This window comes from Limulus polyphemus, unplaced genomic scaffold, assembly GCF_000517525.1.
Source record: "Limulus polyphemus unplaced genomic scaffold, Limulus_polyphemus-2.1.2 Scaffold612, whole genome shotgun sequence".
Lineage (NCBI taxonomy): Eukaryota > Metazoa > Arthropoda > Merostomata > Xiphosura > Limulidae > Limulus > Limulus polyphemus.
The window spans coordinates 417,453-437,374 of record NW_013666222.1 but is presented as its reverse complement, the minus strand read 5'-3'; the positions used below and the strand labels follow the sequence as shown (position 1 = coordinate 437,374).

At 33.8% G+C, this 19,922-nt stretch overlaps 1 protein-coding gene across 1 annotated transcript; it reads right to left on the bottom strand.

The window, feature by feature from the left end:
• Window positions 1–17,073: 17,073 nt before the first annotated feature.
• Window positions 17,074–18,222, bottom strand: LOC106459461 (beta-1,3-galactosyltransferase 5-like). The gene has a single exon (XM_013919082.2). The coding sequence runs from the start codon at window positions 18,220–18,222 to the stop codon at window positions 17,074–17,076; it is 1,149 nt and encodes a 382-aa protein (XP_013774536.1).
• Window positions 18,223–19,922: the final 1,700 nt, after the last annotated feature.

Sequence of the window (19,922 nt, the reverse complement as noted above, 5' to 3'; positions counted from 1 at the left end):
TTGTCTGTGGTCACAATGATCTTACCAATAGTTAGTTATGGGTAGTAATGTGAAATTTGCACTTGCCCTCTCCCTATTTTTGTTTTCCTCTCTACTGAATTTGCTCTTAACATATTTTTCTTTTAAAAAAATAGATTTCGAAAGGATAGGAGAAAAAAGATTTCGTGTTGTCATAACTTGTGCTATTTATTTTTGTGGGTTTAACCTATTTTCTGAGTATCAAGTATAAATAAAATAATTGTAGACATTTATACTAAACAGGCTACCAAAAGTGTTTGTGGTTTGAAATTTGCCGTTATATTAAAACGATCTTGGAGCCTTACCGTGTCGTTATAATCCATGTCGCCACATCCAGCCATGCACTATCTAACAACCGTGCATCTTCATAATAACGTTGCATGCGCAGTTTCCAATGTAAAAGACTATGTCGTAAGTCTTGTCACGTCATAAGCACTCCCTACTCTCTACTTGCTTTCTATAAGCCATCTAGTGTACGAGGACGACGGTTTCTCGACAACTATTTCAACAGTCTGGACGCACAAATATTCATACACCAGCGACTTGGTCAGTAAGTCTTCGTGTGAAATAACATGAATACCCATTTCATTCCCCAGCTGCTTAAGGTTTGCGATCGTTGAGCGAATATGTCGTGGAAGCAACTTGTATACACGATAATCGTGTCGCTTTTCCAAGCAGAGACCATTCTTGACCATTGTTGCGTACTATTGCCTTGGGCTTGTGGACGGTTTTTACCACTGATATTTGTGTTCTTAGAGGCTCACCTCTTACAAGACGCCACACTCTGCTTACTACGGCTGGGGTACCTTATTGCACGTGTATTTTATTCTGTTCCTGCTTCCCGAAGTTTATCCATATTCTTTTATTTTCCAATGTCATTAAGTACAAGGGATATCTCCAAGTTGTAAATTCTAAATTCTCGATCTGAACACAGCTTCATGATCGTACGGTATGAATATTCTGAGTTGGAAAAAAGATTGTTATATATCTTTCCCAAAAGCGATCATTTTTCTGTGGCGCCACACTACTGGGAGAAGCCAAACAATGTTAAAATGTAGTTCTAATACATGCCGTTTCACCCCGACTTTATATTGGCTGTGGTTGTCAAGTAATTCTTGATTTTTCATATCCAAAATAATTTTAATATAACATACTCAACCCTCTGTATAAGTGTGTAGTCACTGCAGACAGGTTAAGGAAACTGTTGTGTGTCCCTCTCAGTTCTTTCTTCTACTGGGTCCTAGAAGTTAGCACGCATGGACTCCAATGATAGGGCTCATGGTTTGCAACCTTTTGCCATAAATATGCGCTCCGTACTTTGTGGTTGCGGGTGCTCTATATAAGAATGGCAGACGAATCCTACTAATCTGTCAGGTAAGAGAAGCCCAAGGGTTGGCGGTGGGTTCTGTTCACTAGCTGCCGTCCCTTTCATATAGCAGTTCAAAATAAGGACGGCTATGTACAGATAACGTTTGAACGAGAACACTAGAAACTAACTATATTACTAATCCCCTCCACTGGTTCAGCAATAAGTCTGAAGGCTTATGATGCCAAAAATAGGATTTTGATACTTTCGTGGGCAGAGCACAGATAGCCCAATGTGTAATTTTGAGCTTAACAAGGCCAAACAAATTAACAATACTAATTTTGATAAAATATCTTTAGTAATATATTGGGAATATCTATATTTTTATTTTGGCTAGTTGATCTAATTCGGGTAATTAAGTTCTGCCATTTCAAGTTTTCTCGCTCACTATGTTATTCGTTTTTGTATAGGTTTCACTTGAAATTCTCTGTTCTACTTTTATAATTTTCATATTTTTAATTTGTTTGTTGGTGTGTTGTTTAACAGGCTTGGTTCTTAACGTTACACAGCACAAAGCTACACAATGAGGTATCTGTGCTCTGCCCACCACGGGTATCGAAACCCGGTTTCTATCACGACCAAGAACAAAAAGGTAGCGAATTTGCCACATGTTATCCAAACACCTATATTATGTTAGGTTATTGGCAGTGAATAGAGGACTATACACCAATATCAAGGTAGCGAAGTTTTAACTATTTTTTCAAAATTCAATCTTATTCTTCTTTTAACATTTCCTTGCTCGGCCAATTAATGAGGCCTTTCTTTCACGTTCTAAATTCAAAGAAGCTATTTCCGTTTGTAAGAAATTATTCTTCTTTCTTTTGTCGGTTGGCTTTATATTAGAACTAAACTACGGCACGTAATTCAGCTATCAAATATAATCATTGTTCAATATAAAAAATAAAGCAAGTACTTTAGGACTATCGTCTTAAATTAACACTGGAGTATCAATACCATTTTTAGTTTATTAAGCAATCATCATTGATTCCTTTATGTTTTAGGCCTGGCATGGTCTGGTGATTAGGGGCTCGATCCCAGTCTGTGGGTTGCGGGATCGAAACGTGTATCCGAGCATGATCGCCCTTTCAGCCGTGGGGACATTATAATGTGATAGTCAGACCCATTGCCGCTTAATAAAGAGTAGCCCAAGATTTGGTTGTGTGTGGTGTTCACTAGCTGCGATCCCTCTGCCGCCCAGTGGCACAGCGGCATGCCTGCGGACTTACAATGCTAGAAACCGGGTTTCGATACCCGTGGTGGGCAAAGCACAGATAGCCCATTGTGTAGCTTTGTACCTAACTACAAGCAAACAAGCTATACCTCTAATCTATCACTTCAAACTTAAAGACAGCTAGAGCGGGTAGCTCCTGAGTAGCTTTGGGCGAAAATTCAACAAACAAAAAAAAAGATACGTTTTATGTTTTTTATTTAAGAATCAATATTTTGTCTAATGTCTTGATACAATAAACATAAGTCTGATTCTATAAGTTTAGTGTGCAATATGTTTTATCAATTTAAAAATCAACCCCTCAGAATGTATGTACATATTCCACACCATTACAAACTTGTTGTGATGAAAATTAGTGTATTGTTATTAAAAATAACCAAACAGAAAAGTTAAAGAAAAATTTACTTTGTTTAACCAATGGAGAAGGCTCATTAATTACTAAGTGATCTTATCTTAGATTTTACCAAACAGATGCCCCCGTTTGGGCAGCGGTAAGTGCACGTACTTACAACGCTAAAACCCTAGGTTCCATCCCACGCGGAGGATAAAGCGCAGATAGCCCATTGTGTAGCTTTGTGCTAAAACGTACACACACACAAAATTTACTTCCCCCCCCCCTTTACCATAGTAGCTCAGCGATAAGTCTGATGGTTTAGAACATTAAAAATCGGGTTTTGATACGGAGCACATATAGTCCATTATTTAGCTTTGTGCTTAACAACAAAGCAGAAAAAATAAATAATAATTAACTTAACCAATTTATATTACTTTTTTTTCAAATTGATGCTTTGTGCGTTTGACTAAAACAGTTTCATTGCGTAATATACTTCATAGTGTAGTAGCATGTAAAAACATATAAGTTATTTCAAGAATGACTGTGGATAAGAAACAACGTTTCAGTATAAAGGTTCATCCAATATTTATACGTTTTGCTCATGCTCGTAATCGTCGTAACATCTTATAGATTGTTACTTTTTTATGTTTCTCTTCATGTACTAGGTTTTCTTAGTATGCTTCTGATACTCTTTTTGTTTTATTCTAAACTAAGAATACATGTATTGAGTCATGTTGGCGTCAGAAGCAAAATATGTTTTTAGAACTCAAGGTAGAAAGTAAATCAAGCTTGTCAGAATTTTGCTATTATTTAGAAGGCGGAAACTATGGGGTTCGAGTCTATACTCCCCCAGGAAAGTTTTTTACAACTAGAGTAGCAATTTGGGTCTATTTGATAGAGTGGGGGACAAAATATGATGCGACAAAATAAATGAAATTAAAGTGAAAAAAAAAACAGTTTAATAACGAACTTAACATGACCTTATGTTTTTAACTTAATTATTAATTTTCTTTATTTTATCTTGAAAATTCTTTACCTACCTCTAGAAAATTAATTTTAGAAACTTTGTTTACAGTGAGTCATTACTTTTAACAGAAAATTCAGTTAGAGTTGGAGAATCTTGAATGCATCAAATAACTTCATTGAGGGTCCGAAGTGGATGATACACTCTATATTTGAGCTGGGGATCTGTTTTCCTGCCCCATCTGTTCCGAAGCCTATGTGACTTCAACGCTAAAGCTTTGGTAGTCTTTCCTTCGATAGGTCAGTGGTAAATTCAAGGACTTTCCAATACTAAAACCCTGGTTTCGATTTCCCGTGATGGATAGGTCACAAATGGCATTACGTAATTTTGCGCTACAACAAACAAAACAATCCTTCACATAGAATGGTACATAAATTACCGTAGGAAAACATTTTGGAGTGGTCAGACCGTTGCCAAATTTCCATTTCTAGGGGTGAGGGGGCATGCTCCCCCAGAAAATGTTTGAAAATTTAATGCTATGAAATTGAATCTTGAGTCATTTTAACTACAACTACTGCATACATATATCGCCATGTAGTTACTTAAAAGAATAAAATACTAATACATAAGTTTTAGCTATACATGCCATGAAAAAGTGATCATGCCATGGCCTGACTTGCCTTACCGCTTCATACGGCCCTACTTGATAAGATCTCTTGAAAATTAAGTGTACATTTACAATCAATAACTTAAAACGCGTTTGTCAGATCTTGCTATTCTATAAAAAACAATTAAAATTATGTTGCTATATAAGTCGCTCCCATTATCCTTAATGAGAACCGTAAACACTAGATGGCGCCCCGCTCGCTTATAACTTTATTGAATTTCGCGTAAAGTTACACAGTTAGTCAATACCAACCATCGCCAATTCTTGGGCTATTCTTTTACCAACGGATAGTGATATTGACCATCGCATTGTAACACCATCACGTTTGCAAGGTGATGGATTTCTCACTCGCGACCCGCGGATTGAACTCGAGAGTCTTAATAATCAGTCACAAACTTAGAATGCGCAGATAAAATGGCAATAGGACATACATTAGATTAACTGTGAGATACATTTTCATCATAAAAAGTAAAATTGGCCAACAAAAACAAATTGGAGAATTTTCAAACTGCTAGCACAGGTCAACATTATTTGTTGTGTTTGATATGAGAGATTTTTGAGGAGCGAGAAATCGTGAAATGTGTGATTTCAACCCATTGCAATTTCCTCTGCTTAAACCATAATAACTTCATACGTAACATTAATACATACATAACGTACCAGCTGTATATTGACTTGCTATAAAACTAAATATTTATTTTAATCTTAAGCTAAATTAACTAAATTATCAAAATTCAAATTATCCCAGGGGGGGTGATGACTACCTGCCTTCCCTCTAGTCTTACACTGCTAAATTAGGGACGGCTAACTCAGATAGTCCTCGTGTAGCTTTGCGCGAAATCCAAAAACAAAACAAAAAAAAAAACAAACCACGGGTGGGACTTAGAGTCGTTGAATACAACAGACTTTATTACAATGGCACTCTCTAGTTCACAAGTAAGAATTTGATGATTAAGTGGATATAGCTATTACCCTCAACTCATCTTTCCAAGTAATCAGAAAAAGAATTAATAAGAGTTCAAGAGTGAGACAGGTTGTGAAACGTTACAAAAATTATAGAGGCTAAAAAACGTGTGACGTTTAATGACAAAATTGATTTAGTGTCAAAATCATTTTTCTTGAACAAAAAATTAAGAATCTATTATTAATCATTATGTATATTTTACTTGCAGAGGGTTGAGTACGTTATATTATTGTATGATATTCTAAAATACAAAAGAATATGGATAAATCAGGGGTACTAGGGTCATTCAGAAAGAGACTTGGAACAAGTCGCACCCAAGCCATAGTAAGTAAAAACCATCCACATATCACAGACAGGAGTACGTAACATAATCAAGTAGGATTTCTGTTTGGAAAAGCGACACAATTCTGACGCTTTTTAAATACTTTATATAACTGACCTATTAAACTAGAAACATAAGGTAAACTTAGTTTCTTTTTTGTTGTTTTTTCTTCATAAATAGATCTTAATGTGGTATTTTTAACTGTATTTGCACCTATGTTAAATTTCTTAAGTGCTTTGTTTACTATATTTGGTTCAAATCATCTTTCAATAGCTATAGACTTAATTAACAACAAATCGGTACATAAATCTTCCTGTCTTAAACAAATTTTTAAAGCTATATAAAAATACTTGTAAAATGCAGAGATTTTTTTGAATTTTTATATGACATGGTTTGAACGTGAAAATTGATATTGGATTAATAGAAAGAAAGACATTGATTAATATAAGACTAAATTAGATTAGAAATTGAAAAAGTTGATAGAAAAAAAAAGAAATCAAGGTAAGTTAAAAACATTACCAGAAAAATATAAGAATATTCTAGAGAATCCTAAAATAGTTAACAATTCAGATGTAACGCTAAATTCTAAGCAATAGGAAGTGTCAGAAAAAGGCTTAGATTTTGCATGTAGACTAATGAATTATAGTAAGGAAAAAATTATGACAAGCATTGGAACCGAGTTAAGTAAAGTAAGAAGTCCTAATGACGTAAGGAATGTAAATGTAGTAGTATTTATATTGGACAAACTAAAATAAATTTAAATACCAATTGCAAGAGCATAAAGGTTATATAAGAAATAATAAAATAGAAACCTCAGCTTTAGCCGAACATGTAAAAACTACCCAACATACAATATTATGGGAAAAACTTTAATTTTGGCTTAACGTCCTAGTATTATAGCATTAAATATTAGAGAAGCATTAGAAATAATGAAATATAGAAACAAAAAGAAGTACTAAGTAGAGACGAAGGACCAGCAAGCCAATATGTTGATATATGGTGAGATATATTATAATATTTATAACAAATAAAATAAATAATAATAATAAATAAATATATAAATAAATAAGTAAAGTAGACCAAGGAAATATGTAAATAATAGTGAAGCAATGCGACAAGAGGTAAAAGTATAAAGTATGGCTTGTGAATAACTCCTGAAGATGACGTAGATCACGTCGAAACTTGTACATGTAGAGTGTCATTTTAAAGTGAAGCCGTAATAAAGTTTTAAATTGTGTAAATAGGAAACGTTGTTTTTAATTATTTATTATAATTTTATATGTTAGGTATGTACATTTTATAGGTGCGTTTTGAAACTGCATTTGTTTTTAAAGTGTTATGATACAGATAAATGGCTTTGCTATTAACACCTGATGCTTGTTTTGAACATTCTGAACATCCAACCACAATTATTCTAAGACCACAGAGACTACTAAGTGGGAAAGGGCCAAGACAAGTGTACTTTTTTTTTAATGACAATACACTATGTAAATTTTTTCCTGAATTTGAGCAGCACAAAATAGCAGTCATAACATCAAGATGTATAACATGTTGAATGATAACGATACACAGGATGATGTAATTGTTAACTGGATAAAAGATGTTCCATTACATTTGTCTAAGATAACTTTGACTTTTCAATAAATGGTAGAGGCCAGATCGTTCGTTATCCTGAAAATAAAGATCTTAAAGAAAAGAAAAAGAAATACCTTGACAATTAAAGACAACTAAAAGGCAAACAACAAAGTATCTTTGAGTGTGGTCCTTCAACCTGTTAACGGAGCTTAGTGGTTGATGAAAAACAGTATTAGTGGCAAACAAATAACAAAAACAGGCAAAAACACTTGGTTAATATCTGCATATAAATTACTTTGAATACTATAACTTGTATTCATCACTGTTATTAAATGTAATCTGGTTTAGTGACGATTACGTTGCCTCATCTGTGTGGCGGAGGAGGATTTAGTTTTTATTTGTGTGAAGTAAGAGTTTATTTTTGTTGATGGTTGAGGAAGTTTTAGTATTAAGTTATGTTGCATTTTGTTAATTTAATTTAGTTTTTATTGTCTTATAGGGGTATTTTAGTCTAGTCTGTAGTTAGATTTAATTCATTATTATTATATTGTATGGGGTACATGATTGTTAGTTTGTCTTATATGTTTATTATGACATATTTAGCTTATTTTACGTATTTGTGAGTATGTATCTATTTATTTTTTGCACATTCTAATTGGCTCTTTCTTTATTCTTAGCAGGCCGGAGTCGTACCAATAGTGATCCTGCTTTTTCTTATCCAAACCCTACATCTAAATTTAAAAGCTGTATTAGGGTGGGTATATTTATATAGGGATGAGTTCGAAGTTATAAATAAATAATTATGCTAGTTATCTTCAACAGAAATGAGGTCTTAAGTTTACAACGTGATTACTGAAGACGAAGTAGATTGGTTGATATTCAGTTGTGGACGTAATCTGTGAATCCACAGACTTTATTTTGTTCTTAGCATTTTTTTTCATTTGATGTACTTTCCAATATGCTAAAATCTTCAGTGTTAGGAATATAGTCACTGAATCTCATAAACAATAGCGAAGAATGGATAATTATATGGGGTATTTTGCGCATACTCTTTAATTCTTGAAAGCAAACAATGAATTATAGAGCCCATATACCTATGGTTACACCTTGAATATGTACATTTATAGATGACATAAAAGCGATGAGTTTTTGGAATCCTATTTTTAAATTTAAAGTACTTATTAAAATGAATTATTGACTTCAAACAATTCCCAGTTGAAATTGTAGATAAATCTTACTATTCAAAACAATTTTAATATTTTTCTTTAATTCCATAGCACGTTTGCCTGTGTATTGTAAAATACAATAACTTATTTCTTTAGTTGTAGTACACTTACTAAAGTGTGCAATGCTTCCAAGTATTTCTTAATAATAGTGTCAATCAAATGTAGAAGAACGTTTTTTGTAGGAAATTCTTTATATTCAAATTCTTGGAGAACCAAATAAGTTATTTAGATTTCTTACATTTCAAACAATTTATTGAAATGCAAAAAAAAAAAAAAATCTTATACAATGTTGGAAAAAACAGTTGGTTAAGTTAACCAAATAAATGGGGCCTGACATTGTCTGGTGGTTAAGGAACTCGACTTGTAATCTGCGGGTCGTAGGATCGAAACCATTCATCGACCACGCTCGCTCTTTTAACTGTGGGAGTGTTATAATGTGACGGTAAATCCCACTATTTCTTGATAAAGAGTAGCCTGAGAGTTTGTGGTGGGTGGTATTGACCAACTGCCTTCCTTCCAGTCTATCACTTTAAAATTAGGAACAGCTAGAGCAGATAGCCTTCGAGTAGCTTTGTGCAAAATTAAACAAACAAACCAATTTAAGGCAACATTTAGGTAAAACTTTTATTTATAGAAAATCCCGATGATGTTATTTTCAATTATTTAAAGTATGTTCTGAATGATATTGAAAAGAAGATTTTAGTTGGCGGTTTTAATTTTAATATTCCAAATAATTGTGAAAATAATATTTTGTACAATTTGAACAGTTTTTGCAGTTATTGCCATACCAACCAATTTGGTTTAACTCTGTCAATATCGTTTAGTAATATTATAAATCAGATTAGTGGTATAGTTTCAACATTTTTAACAATTATAATTGTGATATAAAAGACATCTAAAGCTAAGTTCAGAGAAATTAATAACTAAATCTGATAAAGGAAATAATATTGTAATTTCGTAAAAAGATGAATATTTAAGAAAATTTTAAGTTATTGTAAATGATTTCAACTACGTTTGTGAAGTCAAACCATGACCATACTGATATAAGAAAAGCCAAGTAATAAACTTATCTATTGAAATTGTTTGTTTGTTTGAAGTTAAGCACAAAGCTACACAATGGGCTATCTGTGCTCTGCCCACCAAGGGTATTGAAACCCGGATTCTAGCGTTGTAAGTCCGCAAACATCCGCTGTGCCACTGGAGGGCTATTAAAACTGGAAAAGGATAACATTTAAAATAAAAATAACAAGATTTGAGTATTAGACCACCAGCTAGTCACCCAGTTTTTGTGGTCTTTCTAAAATTTCATAAAGAAAGATGCCACCAATGAATGCATATTGAAAGATTGCTATAAATTCTCCAGTGAAATACGACGACTGAAGTGTGTTAGCAATGTTTACTATGCCATTTTTTTTGCTGAATGGTTGTATACAAACATGACATTGAGAGAAACTATACAGTTTAGTGCTGACTTTACTTTGAATAACAACTTTGACAATCTGGCTATTCCCAAATCAGTATTTTTGAAGTTGGTGAACACTGCCACAAAATTATCTTATTTTCTTCTTGACGGCAATTTTTACGATCAAATTGGTGATGTTGCTATGGGTTTTATATTGGCGACCTCTTTGGCCCATTTTTGTTTGTGTTATCATGAAAACACTGGTTTGAAATCTGTTTGCAATCTTATACATATATGTAGATGATACTTTTACCATTTTAGAGACATTTCAAGTTTCTCACTTGTTTTAGTATTTTAACAACAAGTATAACAGTATAAAATTCAATGTAGAACACCAACAAAAATTATAAATTCTCAGTTCTTGACACATTGATATAGAACAGTAGTGGCCACTTTTAATATAAAGTAAAATACAATAAAAATCATTTACTGGTTTTTATTATACCTTCTCACGTTTTGTACCAAATGTTTAAAGAAAACTTGGTTGGGACTTGTTCCATCATACACAAAAAATATCAAGTACTTATGAAGCTTTGTTTTTCCTATTTATGTTATTGACAAAATATTTTGTGACTATCTAAATAAGCGTAGTTTTAGTAAACCACCAATATATGAAGTTCTGAAATATCCTGCTCTTATTACCTTGCCATACATAAATAAGTATTCTTTGTTTATTAAAATCACTTAAGAAATGTGCCTCAAAGACAGCCGAGATGTATTTTTAATCTTAATTGTCACCAACGTTTCTTTTTTATTTAAGGATTGTATTCCTACATTAAAGTCATCAAATTTAGCTACAAATTTACTTGTCCCATGCTGCCAGCAAGATTACATTGGATCCACTCAAAGAAAATTGTTAACGCGTGTGAAATAATGAAAGAACAAGTAAATCTGAGATCCACGACTAGATCGAGTATACTTGAACATGTCTTAGATGACTGTGACGTAATCGTCCATTCAAATCATTTTAAGATCTTAGCAAGGGCCAATGATAAACAGAGCTTCCATATAAGAGAGAGGTTGTTCATACACAAACTGATGCTTAAAATTAACCAAGTGATCTTCACATATAAGTTACTTTTAATACTACAGTATACAAGTGAATGGCAGTTTGATGTGATTTTGTGTTACTAGCTCAATTACAAACCAGAGATTAGTTTGATTACTTATAATGATTTCAAAGAAGGCATGCTGATGCAGATAAATGTAAAAGTCCAGTCTTGGTCAAAATGTTTGCATACTGTTCTATATTGATATTATTGTTTATATGCATGGAGTAGTTATTGAGTAAGTGCCCAAGTAGTAACAGAGAGATAGCGCATAATCGGACAAACATGTATGAGTTGTTATTCTGGTCTCTATAAGTTGTTTTGAGCATTTGTTCGTCAAAACACACGTACAAACCTGTTTTGTATAAAAAGGCGTGCTTTGGTATAATTGTTTTCGAAACAGATCAACGTTTTTTTCATTTCACTGTAATTGGCATAGAGTCATGGCTCGTCACGTGCAAGAAGTTACAAGGTGTCGAATTGTTCGACTGTCCAGAAATGGTATGAAGCAAACAGACATTGCCAAAACAGTTGGTTAACCCCAGTGGAGTCTATCCAGAATACTGAAACGTCATCGGTCTATAGGAAATGTTGTTCCAGGAAAGTCTACTGGTAAATTAAGAAAAACTACTGCCCGAGATGATCATGTTTTGATCAGGTTAACACGACAAGGTCAAAAGAAGGTTTGAAAACCTTATGACAGGAATTGCATGAACGCATTCATTCCAGGGTATCCTAGAGAACAGTGACTAGGTTATTTTGCAAGAAGGGCTATCTGCAAACCGACATTAACCAGAATCCACCGCCGTAACCGTATTACTTGGGCAAGACAGCATGCCAACTTATAGTTATGACACTGGCGACATGTCATTTTTCAGATGATTCCTGTTTCCGGCTTGTTAAAGCTGATGTTAGGATCCTGTTCGTCATTTGCCTGGAGAACAGGTGAGGGAAATGTCTTTCCCACAAGGAACACACAGGTGGTGCCGCAGTACATGTTTTGGGCAGCTATTTATCATGGTGAAAAACTACTCTTCATATTCTCCAGGAAAACGTCAGTGGTGCCTCCTACAGGAATACATGGAGAAGAAATTTCTGCCATATGCTAGAGCAAGGTTTGGCAATAACTCTGTGTTCTAGAATGACAATACCACTGCCCATAGTGCATGTATTGTACAAGATTATCTCGACCAGGAGAATGTTACAAGATTGCCATGACCAGCAAAGTCTCCAGATTCTAATCCCATTGAGAGCTGTTAGGCAGAACGGAACCGGAAAAATGCTAACCATCACCCTAAACCAGCAACTGCAGCTGAGTTGCAACGCCTTTTAGTGAAACGTTGGGATAAAATAACGGTGTATTACATCAGTAACCTCATCGACAGCATGCCAAGTCGTTTAGCAGAGGTATTAGAAAACGAGGAAGGCGAACCAAGTACTGAATGTTTAATATGAACTGATTTGAGGTTACAGATTTATTGATAATAATTTGATGTTATATTTTGTCATTGTATACGTTTTGGTAAGGTTTTGTTGTAATATGTCAAATGCTGAATTACACATCTTTTTAAACTTCACTGATAACATTGTTTGCTGTTCTAAAAATCGTTCATGATGTCTGTAGAACTTCCCTCATTATACAAATTACTTATGTAGATGTTTAATATAACATGCATTTCTCGTTTTGAAAGCACTAAGTGTATTTGTATTCCATCTTAATAATAATTATTTTATTTGTTATAAATTATGCACAAATTTTGGCCAACACTTTAATATACTTAAGTTACTGAATGATCTGTATCACCATAGTTTATCATAATTGTTTTGGGACTGATCAAGTGTCATATAAAGCACTTCATGCGAAGGTAATCCAGAATACCCACAAATATATTGTTAACATTGGCACTTACAATACATATAAAATGAACAGCGTTAACTCTAAAACATATGTGGCATTTAACTCCAACACTCACATTCAATTATTCTGCTGCAAAGCAGAAACATTTCGAAATAATACAGAAAGCAAAAGACATAAACACTCGTGTTATTAAGACCGATGGAATCAAAATTGTAAAGCCCTGGAAGATATCATTCAGATTGAATAAACACTTTCCACCATTGCAGCAATATTTTCTCGTCAACTTGTCAGCTAATTCATGAAAAGGAAAAATAGTAATCAAAAGCATCTGTTCAATTCTACAGAAAAGAACCATCCAGTTTTTAAACTGTTTACCAGCACAACCATAGTTTTACATGAGAAAGGGACCCTTACTCACACCATCTTTGATGAGATGGGCAACCTTACGCTTTGTTTGCTGGAAATATGCCCAATGGAAAGTGCCATCAGCAAACGGTCTGGTTGGGAGCTTTATACAATTTATCTGACAAAAGAGAAAACTAATAGTTAAAATTACTTGTTGAAGAAGCGACTACTCTGAAGGCTAAGAGATGAAATATTTGGAATGTACAAAAGTCTCTTTCAGATAAGAGGTTTTACAAGGTTGTGATAGAGAAATTCAACATTTTATTTGGGAAGTACTATCTTAACGTTCACGCTTTGCAAAGAAAGCTGCATCATCTGTAGTGTCAACAAGTAAGTGTCTGTTCAAAAGCAAGTCCTCTCCCCAAACAAAATATATTGACAAAGTACTGGAAGAATGGGAGGAATGCCAGTTTCACTAAAATATACCTGAAAATGGTACTTGGGGTTAAATGCAATAGTTGCGAAAGATGGATCCAATGATGATAAACTTCAGAACAAAATGAGTTTCAAAGCAAGCATGCTAGGCTTGACTGTTATTAACGGAAGAATGAAATTGCGATCAGAGCCAGCAGTATCTTAGTCTTTAAAATTTGCTAGGATTGACCTTAAACCATTGGTAACAAATATGAGTAGAGGATTGTGCTTTGAAATAATTCTTGTTACTACACATATAACCAATACATCCATGTTTTAGATCAGTGGTTTAGGAAAATGTCTTTGTATATGAAAATGCGTAAAAGGAAGCCACACAAGCTGCCTTTCTCTAAAGACATAGTTTTCTACATTTGAGCATTTCATTCATACTATGTGATGTGGAAAAAATGAGGTCAGAAATAAATGCGAAATCAAAACTTGATAACTGACGCCGTGGGTACATTATTATAGTAACAGTCAATTCCCAATATTCAATCAGAGTTGACGGTAAATGCTTTTGATATCTACCTTCCCTCTAGTCTATCAGTTCAAAAATATGGACGGCTAGCGAAAATAGCCTTTGAGTAGCTTTGCACAAATATACGAAAAACAAACAATCTAACAATCTTTTATGGCAATAACTTTATGAGTTAATGATAATAAAAAAAAATTCTTGAACTCAGTCACCTCTTGTTTTTCTTTTCGAGCTCAATATTTGACACTTTTGCCTTCATGGCTATCTGTCGTATTAGCCGAAAGAATGAGACACTCTTCAAAAGCTGTAGATATTATAATTTCTGTTGTTCGTCCTCTATTGACCTTTATGAGAATGATGAAATCATTGTGCTATACCGTTTATCTGCCCCATTTGTCCCCCTTCCCCGGTGGAACAGCGGTAAGTTTAAGGACTTAAAACTCTAAAATCTGGAGTTTCATTCTCCGTCGTGGACACAGCAGGTAACCCAATGTGGCTTTGCTCTAAAACAAACAAACAAACTGCTCTAATTCGCTCAAATGTTTATATATTTATTTTTCAAAACTTATTTTTTTAAACTTTACTGAACGTTCAATTATTTCATTTTTTCATATTTACAGTACCTTTTCTGATCTCTCCAAATTTAGTGTCTATCTTTTTCATGTTTCCTAACTGACTATTATTGCTCTGGTTCTATGGGCTTTACTATTTTATTTCTGTTTAAACGTACTCGACGCTTCTACTACCTTAAAATTGTATATTAAGATATGCATCGTATTATTACTTGTCTTCGGCCGTCTTCAATTGTGCATTTATGTCGCTACTACCTCTCATAGGCAGTGTTCCTTGAATCATTTGTTTCGTTTCTTTGCACCATCCCATAATTTTTCTTCATAAAATTGAACGGTTTAGAAAGGAGAGAGAATGTTTTTAACTCTTTTTACACCTCCTCATTTTTCCTATTTCGTTGTAGCTTGCCTCCAAACTAACCTCTTGGTGCTGTAATTGTACTTCAATATTGCTTCCCTTATACTAGGCCATTCGGTAGTTTTTCTTCCTTGTGGGTCTTCATATAAACTATAGCTTATATAAAGTTAGTCAGTAAACATTACACATTTTTAGATTCCTAGTGTCTTGACAGTTTTCTTCCAAAATGATCAGTTTAATGCACTCTGGCTTTTCATCAAGTATCAACACTACCATCTATAACCCAACCTGGCCGTTTAGCAGAGAATTATTTGCTCACAACTAATTAGAGAGCACTAAAAATTTTCTATTTTGATTAGATTCCGTTATATTTATGTTACTACCTTCACATGAATGCATAATGGCTCAAACTTCAAACAAGAGAAAAACAAGAAACCTGAAACACTGGTTTATGGAATTCTCCTTTTTTTGTACCACCAGTGAGTTACTTATAGCATGGACTGATATCAGATTGTAACTAATTTGTATGGTTGAACAGTTTATGATACAAACACGTGTATGTACATGTAAATATACAAATATTTGCAAAGAGTTAAGGAAGTATATCAAATTTATTGTAAACACACAAATATATATATATACTGTATATATATATATATAGCACTATTACGAAGCTTCATTTATAACTAAAGTTACAACAAAACTTCAAATGAATTGTACGATACAAGCTACAAAGCAACACAGTAGAAACTAAGTCAAAGATTGATCATCCCAGTGTTATTATCCACTCTCAATGTCAAAATTACCAAAGTTCTTTTTACTGGACACAATTTATATATGTATATGCTTACAATTTAACAAAAATAATTCACTGTTTTAGAATACAAAAAAAAAGTCGTTTCAGTTATTAATTCCAAACACTGTTTCGATATTTTACTTTAAGTTACAGTTTGTGCAATTAACGAAATTAGTAGCAAGTAGGTTTCCAACGTAAAAAAAAAATGACACTGAGTCAGTCATAAAACAACTTTAACCAAAAAACCGGCTGACTAGTCAAACTTGTGGAAGACATAGCTTGGCAATATTCGAGCCTCTAGTATTTTATTTTTTACTATTATATTAGTTACCACGTGTATAAATACTTTTCCAAAGGAATATGATCACGTCTGATTGTGTAGCATAGCGTTGTTGTGACCATTGTTAGTTCTATGTTTTAATAAGTTATTACTCAAATGAAATGGAAATATGTACAATTGTATAAAACACCTGTTATGTTCTAAATATAATAGTTTATATACTGAAGATATTGTAAAACGGAAATTAAAGGGACATATAGGGATAAAAGATTTTCAAGATTAGTTCGTAATGTAAAGAAGTATGAGAAATAGATGTCAGAGTGAAACCGTGACTATACGCTTTAATATTCAACACACAAAACTCTCAATCATCAAAACGTTCGTTTAAACATTTTTACAGGTATATCTATGAAGTATTGTTTGTCCCAGTAAATTGGGATGGGCTTAGGTTTCGCTTTCCACATGTCAGCAATTGGTGATAAAGATCGAAGTACAAATACATTTATGTCATGTCTAACGTTACGTTAATAGCAACATATTGGTGGTTTAGGTATTTTATAGACATAAATAATTTCATTCAGGTCTTATTATACTATAAATATCCAAATATATTTTAAAAATTACATTTAAGATAGTATTGGGATGTATTAGTACAAGCTGATTGCTTAGCCCTACAGATCATACACAAGTGTTTATGCTTGAAAGAAACAATCATAACTCCAGAATATATCTCATGTATTATATTACCCAATGCGAACAACTTTGGCTGTACCTGAAAGTTTAGGCGTGGCATTCGAAACGGATTTTGAAAGACTATGCTTGGTAGACGTAGGGAAACAACAAATGCAATCTTTCTTAAAGCAGTTTAAAGCTTTTTTGTGGGCCATTTCCATCAATTCTATGTCTCCCCAAGTTGGTGCAAATATATAGTGCCAGGAATAGTGATTAGTACTTCTAGCCCACTCCACCAGATTTCCTGTTTCGATAGTGTAATAACGATTTAACCAGTTATACCTAATCCCAGCTGACTTAGAAATGGTTCCAGTCACGTGAACATCATCTACCCAAAAGTATTTAAATTTGCCAGATTCCTTCTCTAGAGCTCCAGCCACATCAGGAGTCATGAGATAGGCCCATCCAGAACAGTAATTAATGAAATTGTTTCTTGGATACTCATCAAAAGATACATACCACTTACTGGTTGGATCTCGAACAACCGGCATATGCTCCTGTACAAAACAACCCAGGGTTTTAGCAGGCCACGCTCGAGGTCGTCCATTAAAAGCGACCTTTTTTCTGTAACCTAGAAGATGAACCAATCGATAAATCTCCACAAAGATGTCATCGTCCATTTTCATTACAAACTCCGCCTGTGTACAAAAAGTTGAGACCCATTTTAATCCCATCACGTGTTTGTAAGTCAGGTTTCTATAAGCATCTTTAAAACTTCCTTGGATAATATCACGTGATTGTTCACTTTCACGTTCAATGTCACTTTGAACGGTTTCATCAGATACTTGAGCTAACAAGAACACAAGAAGAATTCTTTTGCTGACTCCCTCTGGCGTACCCCAGGTGTGTCTTATTGTCTTTCTCAGTTCAAAATGGTTTGCGGCTGAGTGAATCAAAATAACTAGAAATACGTTATCGTAAGAGTCACAGACTCTGTTATTGATAATATAATGAAAATTCCTTAAGTCAATTAACGAATCATTTCCATAGTGCATAAAACTGTAACTACAACCTTCTGTTTCATCGGTGCATTTGACTTTTTCACGGAAGACAGGTGTACGAACTAGAAAGAACAGTGTCCATAAACAGAGGAAAGTAATAAAACAAAATAATAAAAACATATGACTAGGGGATTTCAAACGTACAAAATATGACCACATTGTGGCGACGGTGGAATCGTTCCAGAAGTTTGGGTGCCACTCAGGTTGATCAGATTAGGTTATGAAACATTACCATAATAAGAAAAGATATACGTTCTTTTCATTTGAAGACGCTAAAATGAACTTAGTCTGTAACACAGAAAAAAGGATCTACCTACCGAAACAACATGATTTTCACTTTATGAAAAAATAATAATGCTGACGAGAATAGTCTTCTAACTACTACATTATTTTAAGGGTTCAAACCCTAAAAAACACTATCTGTCGCCCTTTGTTTAAGAAATACATTCTCTAGATTAGCAGGACTAATCCCGGCAGGAAGCATCACAGTAACTAACGAACTGCTACAGTGCTACATAGACTCAATATAGGTTACCTTTAAACCACGCCTTACGTCCCACTGACTCGACATAAGTGGTGGATGCCCAAATAGAGTTGACCCATTCTCGCCTACACTAGATATTTTTCTAGGTAGCATATATTGTACCTGTACTGTAGAACTTGTTCTTCTACGACAACTAGTTGCAACCGTCTGCACAAGAAACTCAAGGCCTACGTGAGATTATTCATATATGTATATTATATGTGCATGAGTCCCATAACTAATTGCAAGTTTTAAAATTTCGCTTGGTAATAAATTTTATTACTTTCAATCTGGGCAATAGAGTTTGGTCATTTTAAAGGGGTAAAATGTGTGACCACTGCCCTGAAAATTGCCCGGGTTAAAATTGACCATTGTCCGAATATAATAAGCAACTAGTTAAGCTACACTGGATCACCGGTTTGGCCTGAGAACTTAAAACATTTATTACTGCATTATAAGAACATTGATATAAATGTGACACACATAGGAATATTGACAAAACATTTTAAAGAAGAAAACGTTCGTCATAGAATAATCTGAATATTATCACAAGTAAAATATTGCACAGAATACATGTTTTATAGTTATCAACGAGTCATTTTCTGTCTTACAACACAATAAATATTGTCATGCTACAAATATAAACGCTTTCCTGATTGATCCAACGTGCGACACTGCGAACAAGATTGTTTGTGTAACACAAAACTACACAATAAACTATCTGCACTCTAAACACCGTTGAGAATCGAACCCCAGATTTTAGTGTTGTAAGTCCATGCACTGATCGCTGACCTACCGTGAGACACGCATAAGAAATGATTACAAATTTGTAAAATACCAACAAACAAAAGGTTGATTTATTTTGAAAGTAAAATCTGTTTTCTCACGCGACGCAATTATTTAGAAATACAAGAAAAATTAGCTTATTTGTACAATTGTTCTATCAAGCATGCCTATTTTCTTATTGATAATTTTTTCAGGAATTATGCAAGTTGAAAACCAGTTATTAAACTAAATGCATGCAGATAAAATCAATTGTAATGTAATTCAAGGTTTGTAAATAATAATTACTCCTTTTAATTTACATGCAAACGATTATGTTTCCATTTCTCATATAAAACAACATTTTTGCAATTTTAAGTGAATTGGTTAAAATATTCTATCTTTCAAAACGATAAAGAAATATATTGGTAAATGAGGGATATACTCTTGATTTAACCATTTTGCTAACTTGGTCGTACAATATGCTGTTAAACTGGAAATGTCTACCCTAGGTAACAAAATTCTCAAGATGCAAAACCTCGTGCTTAGGAAACAATATGTTATTCCTCTGCTT

Excerpts from the sequence above, each read along its gene's own strand:
- LOC106459461 (XM_013919082.2), bottom strand. The coding sequence starts at position 18,222 with ATGTGGTCATATTTTGTACGTTTGAAATCCCCTAGTCATATGTTTTTA.